Below are 14,284 nucleotides of genomic sequence, written 5' to 3' on the forward strand. Positions count from 1 at the left end.
TACCACTACATAATACATTTAGGTGAAATACTTACAAGCCCCACCCCTAAACCCTATTTCTTATACTAGCCAGACACAGACTATGCAGACACAACAACACGTTTGTGTAGAAAAGTAAAAAGTGCTCATACACCAAACAAATAATATTATATTTTATAACTACGTAAAAACAATTGTATAAGGGGTTTACATTTAAGGTTAGAGGATATGAGTTATCATTATCATTATAGTTATGAGATATCCTGACTAATATAATGAAACAAGCATGTGTGTGTGTATGTGTGAGGGAGGGATGGATGGGAGAAAATGTGAAGGGAGCATCTCATTACTCATGAGCAGCAAAAAAAGCTTTTGGCCTGATCTAATGACCACTCCCACCAAATCACACGCATAGAGTTCAGGAGCAGGAAAAGGCCAGGAGGTGAACCGGGCTGACCGAGGGCTATTCTTCTAAGCTGAAGCAGGTCAGTTTTGGTTACCTTATGGACGATCTGAGTGTTCTGACTTTAAACCTACACACTTTTACCAGGAAAAGCCTCTTTACAGCCGTGGCTGGTCTCACCATGTGTCAAATTTACCATGGGACTGTCAGGAATTTCATACTTTGCTTCCAAAACAGCTAGAGAGCAAGAGGGCTGGAGATTAGAGAGTGCGTGTGTGTGTCTCTGTCAGGGCTCTTCGCAAACCTGGCTGTTCCTGCAACATCACTTTTAACCATTTGAAAAGGACGTTTCTGGGATGTAGACTGGTGAAAAGATTTGATTGCTGTCTTGGTTGAAGCTATGTGTAAAATGCATGGAGGTTATGGCTGCGTGGTATGGTACCGTGTCCAAAAAAACACCTAAGAGACGAGAGCTGTAATAATTGGCACAAGATTATGTTTTGGGGGATGATAGCAGCCACCTTTCAGTTGTGGTTCTGGATGGTGAGAATGGGCCCTGCTCATGCGTCTTCACAAAGAGCTTTATGTTGGAATGGACGTCCCTGGGCCACTGGTAACTTCAGCTGTGTGGGTAAGTTCATGTTGAGTTCCTCAGGGTTTGAATGTGAGTGTGGGGAGGGGATGAAGTTAAACAATTAAAGGACACACTTTGCTTATTACATCACATTGTTATTGTGGCTCATAATAGCATTTTAATTTGAAAGGTCAAACAATATTGAAAGTTAATCTGTTTGCTTATTATATGAAAGATTATGTTTGGCATTTAGATTGTTTCTTTAATATCAAACTCAACAGTTAAATCTGCTGAATTTGTATTTTCCAGAAAATGTATAAATGTATATACTTTTAAATACTTTATACAGTCAAATCTAAAATAATTTACATTGCATAGAAAGATATAAAATGCTTTTTTCATATACCTTTGAATGGTCTACATCAAGAATGGTTTTAGCATGTTTTGTCCTAAGCTATGCCGCAGCAACAAACTTTCCCTTCGTGACTCATAGTATTTATGCTGATCAGCATAAGTCTGTTAAATGTCTCAGTGAACAGAATATAAAGGCATCCTAATACAGAGTATAAAATCTCCCTTTGTGAAATAACATTGTCCACACCTAAAGTTTTGATCAATATAAATCTACCCTTTGAGAATTCAAACAACCCAAAGATCAGACCTGCATTGCTTTTACACTTCTAAATGTTTCCAGATCCCTGACTTCCGATCGGAAACTGCATCCCATCCTCATATTTAAAATTTTGTGTTATTTGCCCTTCCTAGCAACATGTTCGTGTCTTTGTGCGATACACATAGAAGGCCTCCATTGTGGTGTGTGTTGCTAAGATACAGTTGTATTATTTCTAGAGGCTTCTTTGAGGCAAAGATCTGTGAACCTCACCCATTACCGAATGAAAAGGCTTGGGTCACAAAGCAACATTAATTTATTATATTCATGACATTATAGGTTCTAAAGTGGGAAGGCAAGAAAAAGGAATAATTTGCAATTTTATGACCAAGACAGAATGTATTTGTTGGCTGACAGGTCGTATTTATCAAATGCTTTGCTTAAGGGTCACACCACAGGGATTTAGGAAGGTCTTACTACGGAAACATAAACGCTACGGCGAATTCGTTTGATTCATTAAATAGAATGAATAACAAAACTAAATAAAACCCATCACTTGTTCCTCATGACCCTGCTTCCATATTGCACATTGTTTGATTTTGAGAAAATAATAACTTTTTAATGTTTACAGACTGATAAAATAAACACACAATTCATATATATATATACATATTTGCCAATATCTATATAAACACAAAATGTGATTATTTCATACAAAGCATGTTTCTGGTTCAACAACATTTGAAGAGTTTGGTTCCAAAATGAGATAACTCATCAATAAAAAATCATGTTTTTTATGTGCATTCCAATTTATATCTCAATCAAACTGCAGTTGGTTTGTTTAGATTTAAGCCATAATAACTCAAAATATAGCTTACTAACACAGTAAAATACAATAAAAACATTTCCTTTGATCTCAATTTGGAACCAAACTCATCATTTGTTTTTCCTAAAACAACTTTCCTCAATCTTATGCTGATGATTGGTTGATAGGAATGGCGTTTCATGAATGACATCATGGAATTTTAAATGTTTTATTGAATATTTGATTTGAAAGAGATCTTTTTTAGGTGTTTACATGCATTTCGCTGCAATTTATTTCTTTAAAGATCCTGAGCCTTATCTGTTAACTGGGGTTGGAAACAGCATCATTAAAATGAACTTAGATGGCAAAGACCAAAGAAGAATCGTGTCTGGCGTAGGAAGGTCCATCTTATTGGACTTCCACTTAGGTGAGGGCACAGTGTTCTGGGCCGACACACATGCAGGACTAATAAACAGAGCAGGACTGGATGGGACAAACAGACAGGTAGTGTCAGGTACCATCAATGACTGTATGTGTTTTGTGTGTATATCAGCCTCTTATTGCAGGTTTGCTTCATTCTTTTAGAAGCTTCTCTCGTCAGTAAAAGGAATCACAGGGCTGGCTGTGGACTGGATTGAAAACTCACTGCTCTGGAGCAATGCAGAAAACGGAACGATACGGAGAGTGGACATAGACGGAAGAAACAAAAAGACTGTCCTACAAGACCTGTCTCAGCCAAGCAGTGTTGTCATTGATCCAAATGAGAGGTACAAAATGAGAGGCTATACTGTAGGAAGAACCATAAACAATTCAATTTAATGAAGATCTCTGCATTTAAAATAAATGGCACAACATTATACGTGTGTTTATTATAATTCATTAAATTACATTACATTACATTCAGTCATTTAGCAGACGCTTCTATCCAAAGTGACTTGCAAAGAGTTCAGGGAGCAATAAGTGTGTAATAATTATAAATAAGTGTATTGTTTAACTATATTTTATTTTAATACATTTGATTTAAACAGTAGTGACACACATTCAACAATTGTATATAGGCCTAAATAAAGATACTATTTATAAAGTTGTTACTGGTAAATATACAAAATGTCCATCACTTGAATAGAAACAGAAAAAGGAAAACAAATCTGGCTTGCGAAGCCAAACGTCAAACCTAGCAGCCACAACAACATGGTTTACATTATTTTATGTTTTCTCTTAGCAGTGTGCTTATTGCCTATAGGAGAGAAAACAATATGACATTTCTATTCAGGACTGTATTGCTCAACGCCTAGTTTGCGTGCGAGCGAAAAATGCAGAAGCATTCAGACGGTCACATTCTTTCAAACATGACTGGCACATAGGTGTAATTGTGAGTGTTTCACAGAAGCACACTGTCCTCACTCATTTATCAGAGGACCTGTCTGTCATCAGCTAGCATTTAAACACAAATAATAACACAAACATTTAAACGCAACATTAGCACATATTTTCGAAGGAAAATAAACAATTTTCAGATTTTTGTTTGAATTATTTTTTTTATTTGCTTGTACATGTTTGTATTTGATTTATTCCTTATTATTTATCTAAAATAATTTAAATTAACCCCGTATTTATTATGTGGTTATATTAATATACTCATTTTATTTAAACTGTTATAAATGAGAACATAAATAAAACATTTGTTCCCGAACACATGTGTATTTGAAATGTTTTGTTGTGTTCGATCTGTTTTTTTTTTTTAGATTTAAACAGAAATCCAAAGATGCTAACACCTTTTTCCCCAGATATATTTTCTGGTTATCAGATGGACCGACCCCCAGTATCCAGCGTTCAGACACCACGGGTGGTCAAATGACAACGTTGCTAAAAGTTGCAGACAAACTAAAGGTTTTGACCATTGACCACAGGGACAGAAGACTGTTTTGGGTGGAGCAAGGCATAAGACGTCAAACTGCACTGGGGTCCTGCAATTATGATGGCAACATCATCAACGTCTTCAATCAGCCCTTAAGGTAACATTAAATTAGACTATACATTATCCTCATTTTAACACTATACATTAATGGTGAAGACCTCCTGCCTTTTCTACACCTAGATCACAATCCCTGAGGATGACAGTTTTCCTGGATTACGTGTACTTAACAGACTCAAAATCAAAAAGCCTAAAACGAATAAACAAGTACATAGGGGGCACAGGGGAGAATGTCAATTCCAGACGGATGCCATACCCCCCTGCTGATGTTAAAGTGGTACATCCCATCAATCAGCCGGTGGTGGAGAGTCCTGCTTCTTTCACTCCAGGTTGGTAATAAAATGAAATGTCATTGGTTCTCAGATGTCCTCCTTGAGGTCCTGCAGCTCATCTTAATTGTTTTAGGTATTTGTATGTATTACTTAATGAAAAGTTATGGTACTTAAAGTGACAGTTCACCCCAAAATGAAAATGCTGTCATCATTTAGTCACCCTCTTGTCATTTCATACCTGTATGACTTACCACAAAAGAAGATTTTATAAAGAACGTTGGTAAATGCACAGCAACGGTATCCACTGACTTCTATTGTATGGCCACAAAACCAATGCAAGTGAATGGGTACCAACATTCGGTTCTCAATATTCTTCAAAATATCTTCTTTTGAGTTTTGCAGAAGAAAGAAAGTCTTGCAGGTTTGAAATGACAAGAGGGTGAGTAAATGATGACAGAATTTTCATTGTTGGGTGAACTATCACTTTAATGTCAGAAAGCACAAGGTGAATGAAATTAGATTTTGTGTATTGTTGTGTAGGTTGTAATCCACAGACAGAAGAATGTGTAAAGGTCTGTTCCCGTCACAGTGACACAGGCGTTTGTCGCTGCAGGGACGGTTTTTCTCTCAGTGAACATGGAAACTACTGTGGAGGTACAACTTCCATTTCCCTTTGAAACAAGCACAAGCAACAATATTAATCCAAAAGAGGTAACATAAAGATTACTTTTTCTTTGTCCTCTCTTTCAGATATAAATGAATGTGCCCTGTGGAATCATGGCTGCTCACTGGGGTGTGAGAACGTTCCGGGCTCTTACTTTTGCACCTGTCCTAAAGGTTACCTGCTCTTGCCTGATATGAAAACCTGTCATGGTAAGAATAGAGAATAAGCACATGATAGACGAAGCATGTGTTTAAAGCACTCTTATCACAGTGTCTCTGAATTTGGGAAGATGTAGGTCTATGGACTTTATTGTTCTTGCTTAATTGTGTAATGAGGCAAAGCTGGACCGGCGGCACAGTGATAAGATGATGAGGTGACATCAGTAATAAGGAACATATTTAGTCAGCAGCTTTGCCTTGCTAAGCAGGTCAAGAACAGATCCACAGCAAGATAAACTCTCAGTACAATTCTCTCACTAGCAGACACACACATGCGATCAAGTCTGTTCTTGTGTTTCCAGACAGAAGAAGTAAATAAAGATTATAAAGATATAAAGGAAATAATATTAAGAAAGGATACCAATTTTAATGCAAAAAAAGTAATATGAATGTATGAAAATATGGATCTCAATCCATGTCTGAGAGTAATATGTCAGTATTGTAAAGTAATGTTCTCTCTAAAGCCACCACGGTACGTACAATTGCATCCCAGAACATCACTGTCATGTTCTGGGATGCAATTGTACCCCCCCCCCCGAGACCCCTTTTGTAGTTTAACCTTTGTGGGGTGGAATTTTGGCTATGACATCATAATGGGATCGGAAACCGTGTCCTGCTAAGAAGATTGTTTCCTACCAACCATCTGTGTTCTTCAGAGCCTATCATTGGCATTGAAAACAACACAACTCCTATTTTCTAGAGCTTTTTAGAATAACATCTACACGGTCTATCAAATATAACTGCTGGATGGTTTGATTTTGCTAAATTGGTAACTGGAATATAGTAATCCTCTAGACACTCTTAATGGTATTTAGGACTTGTATTTTGTAAATATAGGATGATTGGTCATGGGATTATTAGGTGTCAAAACAATGAATTTTGAAATTCCAAAGTGCAGAGAATTCTGTTATGTTAGAGAGGTTTTCATGGCGAGGTTGAGGTGAGAGTTAATCCACTGCGGACATGGAGTTTGGGACATTAAAGATTGTGGCCATAAGCTTTAGACTTGTCTGTGTTGTCTTGTCATCCTGTTGCAGGTTGTTCAGCCAAAACACACGCACGGATTATAGAATGGGTATGACCAGCAGGGGGCATAGTGAGCTAACAACATGTTTACTAGAACTGTGTTTTACTAAGACATTCTCTTTTATGACAGTAACAACATTGTTGAATGCTTATGAAAGTTGTTGTTATAAGTGCCACACATCCATGAATAAAGATGCTCAATGCTGAGGAGCAACAGATAATGGAAAATGAACAAACGGATACAAATATATTTATATAATAATAAGAAATACAAAAATGAATATATAAGAAAGTTTATCTTTGAATTGTTTTGTGTTTTGTTTTTGTGTTGAATTGAAGTGTTTGATTTTTTTCCTAAAGTTATTGGGTACATAACAGTTTGTCATATCTCTTACATTATTCCCCTGTGCAAAGAGAAAATAGTGGGAAGTCTTGGACATCCAACCTACATTTTTCAATTGAACTGGGCAAATAGTTAATCTTGTATTTAAAGTTTAAAGTGAAGCTTGACTGTACATCTTTAGGCCCTTGTGCTTTGTAACATGCATTTATAAATTAAGACCAGTACACGGTAAGCCATTTTCCTCAATTTACTATTAATTTTTATGTCATATATGCCTTACCAGAAGCTAAACCATGTGTGGAGAGTAAGACCGTTTGTGATCATGCATGCGTCCATACAGCAGATGGAGATGTGTGCTTGTGTACAGAGGGATCGATACTAAAGGCAGATGGACGTTCATGCACAGGTGTGTGTATTTTTGTGAATCATATTATCTGAGCACATTTGCCAATAAAAACACACACTGTATGATAACTAGTGTGTATGATTCAAAAACTTCTTAAAACGACATTTTATCACTGTCTGTCTGTGTATGTTTCAGGCTGTTTGTCAGCTGATCGTGGAGGTTGCAGTCATATTTGTGTGACATTATTCCCGGGCAGGTGGGCATGTGAGTGCCGACCTGGATACCAACTACAGCCTGACGGAAAACACTGTACTGCCACAGGCAAGTGACACTGCACAACCTATTTGCCCAATTTACCTAAAGTTATTGGTAAGTGCATTTTAATTCTAATGACCCAGTCTGCAATCCTCTTTGCTTCATTTCTAGCAGGGCCTCCACCATGCCTGTTATTTGCCAATGTAGTGGATATTAGAAAGATGAACATAGACGGCACACAGAGCAAGAAACTCCTGGAGGAAGCAAGAGGCACAATTCTAGCTGTGGACTATGATCCAGTGGAAAACAAGGTGGGTGATCAGGCTTATGACGTCACTATAGTTAAGATTGCGTGTAAAATCGCCATCTAGTGGTCGTGTGGTGGAAACGCAAGTGGTTGTGAGCAGTGGTCACTTTATGTATTTACTGCCACCTGGTGGCCACACAACACATACGCGCTCATGTTTAAGACATTAGTCTTGCATTGGTGTGTGTTCGTTTTAGGTGTATTTTGCAGATAAAGGGCTGAAACGTATTGAGAGAGCTTCAATGGATGGAGGTTTGAGGGAGATGCTGTTCTCCACTGGATTAGATTCACCTGAAGGACTGGCTGTAGACTGGATCAATCGTAAACTGTACTGGACTGACAAAGGGTGGGTTATAGACAATGTAGTATACAAATAAACAATTTAGGCAAAATATGCTAATTTCCTCAACTGACTGAACATTGTTTATTTCAGATTATCTTCTATTTCCCTCAGTAGTTTAAATGGGCTTAATAGAGAAATCTTTATAGATAGAGACATCCAGAAGCCAAGAGGCATTGCAGTACATCCTCAAGCACAGTAAGACGTTTTACATTTAAAATCATGGTCATATACAGCCTTACTAATATTATAAATGTTAGTTAATAGGCAAAACAAAACTGCTGTCATTGTGTCACTTGCCTTCATGTTTTTTTCTAATTCTAAATGCTTTGAATGTCATAATGACATCACCAATACTGTTTTTTGTAATATGAACAAACATCAAACTTGCCGGAAACTTTTCGCACTCCTGTGGTGTTTTTGTGACATTTGTAAGAGTGACAATTAGTAATTGCTTGCATTTGTTTTTCGCTGTTCCTGGCATGAAATAGCCTTACATGTAGACTCATGCATGGATTTCTATGTGTATGTCTGGAGGAAGGTGTACTGGACAGATATGGGAAATCATCCAGCAGTTGAACGTTCAGGTTTGAACAGAGAAATGCGTGAGGTTGTGGTCAGCACTGGACTGGTGTCTCCCAGTGGACTGTCTGTGGACCACGGCTCTCAGCGTCTGTTTTGGTGTGACCTGAGCAGTGGTATGATTGAGTCAGCCAACCTGGATGGTTCTGCTCGCCATGTACTAAGCGAGAACCAAGTAGGTGAGGCTTCTTTGCCAAAACACAAACACACGTATTTATTTGTGCTTCACAAAATGATGTATGCGTGAGGATGAGATTATACTGATACACACACCAAGAGACCAACAGTTGATGCTTTTTTGTATGTTACAAATTGTTCTTAACCAAACCCTCAGCGTGACTCCACCATGATTTTGAGTGCTGTTTTAGGTCAGTGTAAGACAATGTAATTCATATTTTCTGATTTGGTTCAGGTCATCCTTTTGCTCTTGCGGTGTTTGAGAACGTGCTCTGGGTCAGTGATCAGGAGGATCACCTTCTTTACCGGCTGGACATGAGAACTGGACAAAGCGCTGAGCGTCTGCAGGTCAAGTCAATTCAACCGGCTGCTCTAGCTGTTGTCCATCCTCGCACCAAACCAGGTATGGATTATTAAGACACAGACGTTACCAACTGATGAAAAAAAACGTATATTCTTGTATATTGTTGGTTCAAATAATGTGACCTTCAACAAACTAAGGAGTTTAAAAGTTCTTCACCCAGACTGAATTTTACTCACTGATTTATTCACCGCCATGTCATTCCAAACCTGCATTTTGAAAAATGATGGCAGAATTTTTATATTTTGTGAACTCCCTTTAATTCAGATTTTATACAGTGTAAAAGCATTTCCATATGTGCAATACAACTAATATTGTAATTTTCCTCCCAGAATCGGGTGATAATTCATTAAGTCTGAACAATATAACACTGAATGATGAGAGCACACTGCTTGTCATATCAGACATCCATTCTGAAGGAGACCCGCCAGTGCTCTTCACCAAAAAGATGGTGTCAGGTGAAAACCGATCCAATTCAACATCTGTTTTACAATTCTTCATTTCTCACAATCATTTCTACCTAATTACGTACACGATTTTGTGGTATGACCTGATTTCTTTTTCTCTCTTAGACCAGGATGATTGCTATTCTCTTAACTGTGGTCCGAACGCTCAGTGCACGCTAGAGGGAGGCAGAGCAGTGTGTCAGTGTGTGAGAGGCTTCACTGCAGATGGGCAGCTGTGTGTGGGTGAGTATAAGCATCTGTGTTTGTTGACACTGAATGTCAAATCATTTTGATTTAGTATGGACTTAAACACATGCTCTGTGATGTATCTGTGAAGCTGAATTTCTGTGTGTGGATATTGATGTGTGGGTAGGGTATTATTGGAGGCATTGATCAAGCTTTATGTAAATGTGGGTTTGTTTACAAGTACACCCACAGTATTGACAGTATGTGTGTGTGTGTGTGCAGATATTGATGAATGCACAGAAGGCCTGGCGGAGTGTAGCAGCTCTCATTCTCACTGTTTGAACACAGCAGGTGGATATTTCTGCCAGTGCAAAACTGGATTTAGCAGAGATGGTCAACACTGTATTGGTGAGACAAAACACATATAGAAATCTGGGGCCAAAAACACAGAGGAACATTATGGAAATTTAATTTCTCATTTGTCATACTGTTAATATGGTTTCTGTGTCTTCATAGATATAGATGAGTGTCGATTGGATACGCATGAATGTGATGTAAACGCTGAGTGCTTGAATACAGTAGGAAAATATACATGTAAATGTCGGTCCGGTTACACTGGCGCTGGATTCCACTGTAGAGGTAAGATTCACTTCTTTTGTTTTGAGAAAAAAGTCACTTCTCAAAAAAGAATTTTAAAGGGAATGTTCACACAAAATAAAAAATTCTGTCAGCATTTATTGATCCTTATGTCACTTGGAACACAAAAGAAAATACTCCATTTCAAAATGAAATGTCCTTGTGATTTTGTGTCCATGCAATGGAAGTCAGTGGAGGCCACAGGTATTAGTCCACCACCACTTCACAATTTCTTTTGTCTTCTCCACACGAAACTCATATAGGTTTGGGATGACATAAGGGTGAGTAAATGCGGAAAGAATTTTCATTTTTGAATGAACCATCCCTTTTAGTTCTGTGTTATTGTGTGTTTTGCTTGACACCATGAGAAGTTGCTTAATAGGATAACATGAGTCATAATGCGCTGACATTTATCAAACAATGCATGATACAACATGATTTGGCACAGTGACCCCATTTTAATGGTCTCTTTCTTGTTACAGATGAGTTTAAGGGCGCCTCCTCCAGGTTTAGTACAGGTAGTCCGCTTGATGTGACATCACCATGGCAACGCAACAACTCTGTGCAGAGCTGTCCTTCCACACATGACTCCTACTGTCTGTATGAAGGGGTCTGCTTCTATTTCCCCGAAATGGAGTCTTATGGCTGCAAGCAAGTGTCCGCACTTTAACTTTGACAGCATCTTACACACATCTCTTAATATTAGTCTCTGCATGCTGCACAATTTTCTTAATTTTCTCAAATCTAGAAATCTCAAGTCTACTGTAGATGGCAGTGTAGTACTAAAAATGTTTGCTGTCATTAAATATTTGTCCTTGATGAAAAAGACGCACATTAGATAGTTCTACAGACCATTTTATTCTCATTTTCCGTGATCTGTATGCAGAGGCAGGAAAAACTGAATATTACGTTTCATGTGTTTGTGTGATTGTGTGATTTTGCAGTTGTGTATCAGGCTACATGGGGGAACGCTGTCAGTTCAGTGATCTTGAGTGGTGGGAACTGCAGCAGGCCGAACAAGAGAAGAAGAGAAACATGGCTATAGCCGTGTGTATTGTGCTGCTTGTTACCCTGCTCTCCTTCGCTGCCTGCGTCACCTACTGCTATGGGTGAGAGAGTCAAAGAAGCACTTGTTAACATATTCATTTTTATCGAAATTTTACTTGGTAATATTCAACAACCTAAAATTCTAAATCAAATAATAGTAGATACAAAACAAGAGCATCTGCCAATAGGTGCAGTTTGTTTTGGATTCAACACATCCTTCAAATCCTATTTCGTCATAAATCCTCAATAGTTTCATTTAGGTTTATTTCCTTCCTTATCAGGTGAACAGTATGTAAAAGTGGCATTAAATTGTTTATTTGGAGAGGGTGGTTGGAGCCAAAGCCAACAAAAAAAAAAAGATTTAGAGAAGGTTTTTCTTGCCTTGAGCATGTGTCAAAAGACTTTAAACACACACGCACACACAGCACTCCGCTTCGATGTCTGATTCTGTATGCCACAGTGTTTGGAAGGCTTAGTGACATTGAGCAGCGGTGTGGTGATTTCTTATAGTCTTAAAGCAGCATACTTATGTAGGGCTCCTCTCACTCCATGCGCCTCAATGCAGCAGTTGCACGCTTTCAATTACATGCTTGGTTTAGTTTGTACTACAGCAATTACACTGCAAAATAGGTCATTTCATACGGCCCAAAATGGACCCGGTGATCTATAACATTATTTAATAGCTCCACGAGTGTAAATTTTTCTCTCTCAAATTGCGTTTTTCACTTGGTTACTTGTGTTTTCGCTCTTTCTTTTTTCAGTAATTTTCTATCTATATCAAGTTTTCACGCACTATACCCGGCAGGCTAATACACGCCCACACAAACGCGAAATTGGTTTATTCCTAAGCCCATTATTGCCCCAGGTGTCAAGTTGAGACACACACATCAAATACACATGTTTGTAATAATGCTACTTATCATACCTCCACGACTCGCTGCCATTCTGCCTATTTCATTGTTTCTCAACGGCATCCAGAGATTGGTTTTGCCCTCTGTGTTAGTGTTGGACGATTCAGATCCATGAACAGAGGAAAACCTCAGCGTGCTATTTACATAGATATGAGTGTTATGTGACTGTAAACCAGCCAGTTCAATGATATTGACACTCCGCCTTTTAAGAACAAAAATGATATATTGAAAGGTCATTGGGGTTTAATGACAAGGTTAAAAAAACCTACATTAGATATGTAAGATAAAGAGACATACTGTATGTCAGATGTTTCACCGATTGAGGCACACAAAAAATGCTTAATATGTTTTACACTAATGATTATATATTGTATAGTATTTTATTTCATGTAAGTATATAATGTTGTTTGTCAGGTTTAAACAACAGTTTGGAACGTGTCTCTCAGAAGATCATGTGGGTGACATGAGCATGAGTGAGGACAGCATGACTGAGACGTCAACAACCGCCCCACAGGTAGCCTAATATTTCTCAGTCTGTAATGTGATTTGCTTGCTTTTCTCAAAAAATAATGTGTATTTACTCTTTGTGTTTATGCAGATCTATGTAGTTGTGAACACTATAACGTGTGGCGATGAAAGGGTTATTCATGTTGTGGGGTGTCCTAGAAAAGCAGTATGCCCCTCTTGCTCCTCAAAAGCAGGTAAGAATACAAATGTCTGTCTTCTCATATTTTTATGTCAGAATTAGGGTTGTCAAACGATTAATTGTGATTAATTACTAGCAGAATAAAATGTAGTGTTTACATCAGTGTATTATGCTAATTAATGTTGTATTTATTAACACATACGCATACATGTTTACATATTTAGGAAATATTTATTTATCCAATATTTTAAATGATACAGAAATGTTTATACATTTTAATATTTTATATAATATATGCATGTATGTGTATGTTTTTATAAATACAACATTACTAGCATAGTATTATATGTACATATGCATATATATTATGTAAACACAAACATTTATTCTGGATGCAATTAATCAATGTATAGTCTGAATAAACATTAGCTGTCTCAGTGCCTGAGATTATTAATGCCACGTAGTGCGGATTTGTTGAATCAGAATGTGTGTAATATTGATTTTTTTTCAGGAGTAAGTATTGCTTCAGTTGAGTCTGGGACACTTAACAAACATTGTCTGGATGCTGCCAACTGCTCTGTGTCCTCCAACACAGACACGCTGTTGCTTACAATGGAGACCACTGATAACTTAATATCTCTAGAAGACTCTCTGTCAACACCCCACTGATTCACCCGAAAGCCTTGTTTAGAGGCTGGCCCGTGAACTGCTAATGTGAATTTGTTTAATGTAAAAGAGTGTAACAGTAAAAGTGAGGTTAAAACAAGCTTGCAGGTTCATGTAGCACCAGCGATTTGTCAGCAGATTTCATGTAAAAAAATAGGTCACTCCTATTCATATAAAAACCAGTGCACATCTTACAAATGCTTTAATGCAATTCAAACACGAGCTTTAGAATATATTGAGATCATTTAAGGTCATCTGAAGAGAGACAATTATATATAAAGCAAATGTTACCTAAACAAGACTTTTGTACATGCAAGGAGGTCACTGTTTATCATGTGCTACAGCTGATAATTGTATATGATCTAAATTCAGATGAAAATCATCATATTTAAATTTTTATTAGAAACTATGTTCATCCTGCTACTGGTGTCTGCTTCTGCGATGTTGATGTAATGTCTTTTGCAAGTTATAAAGATCAATGAATAAAGTAAAGGATGATAAATTGTTTG

At 37.6% G+C, this 14,284-nt stretch overlaps 1 protein-coding gene across 1 annotated transcript; it reads left to right on the forward strand.

Annotated features, from left to right (window-relative positions):
• The first annotated feature begins 383 nt into the window (after window positions 1-383).
• On the forward strand, window positions 384-14,284 carry egf (epidermal growth factor). The gene is made up of 23 exons (XM_079480539.1): window positions 384-1,013; window positions 2,676-2,875; window positions 2,957-3,138; window positions 4,159-4,386; window positions 4,470-4,675; window positions 5,159-5,272; window positions 5,369-5,491; window positions 7,153-7,275; window positions 7,411-7,536; window positions 7,645-7,781; window positions 7,975-8,123; window positions 8,211-8,315; window positions 8,655-8,878; window positions 9,112-9,279; window positions 9,570-9,695; window positions 9,810-9,926; window positions 10,152-10,277; window positions 10,386-10,508; window positions 10,988-11,156; window positions 11,450-11,614; window positions 12,878-12,977; window positions 13,062-13,164; window positions 13,621-14,284. Exons 1-23 carry the CDS (start codon window positions 818-820, stop codon window positions 13,776-13,778), a joined length of 3,468 nt encoding a protein of 1,155 aa, XP_079336665.1. The 5' UTR covers window positions 384-817; the 3' UTR covers window positions 13,779-14,284.

The sequence above is a fragment of the Barbatula barbatula genome, assembly GCF_947034865.1.
Source record: "Barbatula barbatula genome assembly, chromosome: 18".
Taxonomy (NCBI): Eukaryota; Metazoa; Chordata; class Actinopteri; order Cypriniformes; family Nemacheilidae; genus Barbatula; species Barbatula barbatula.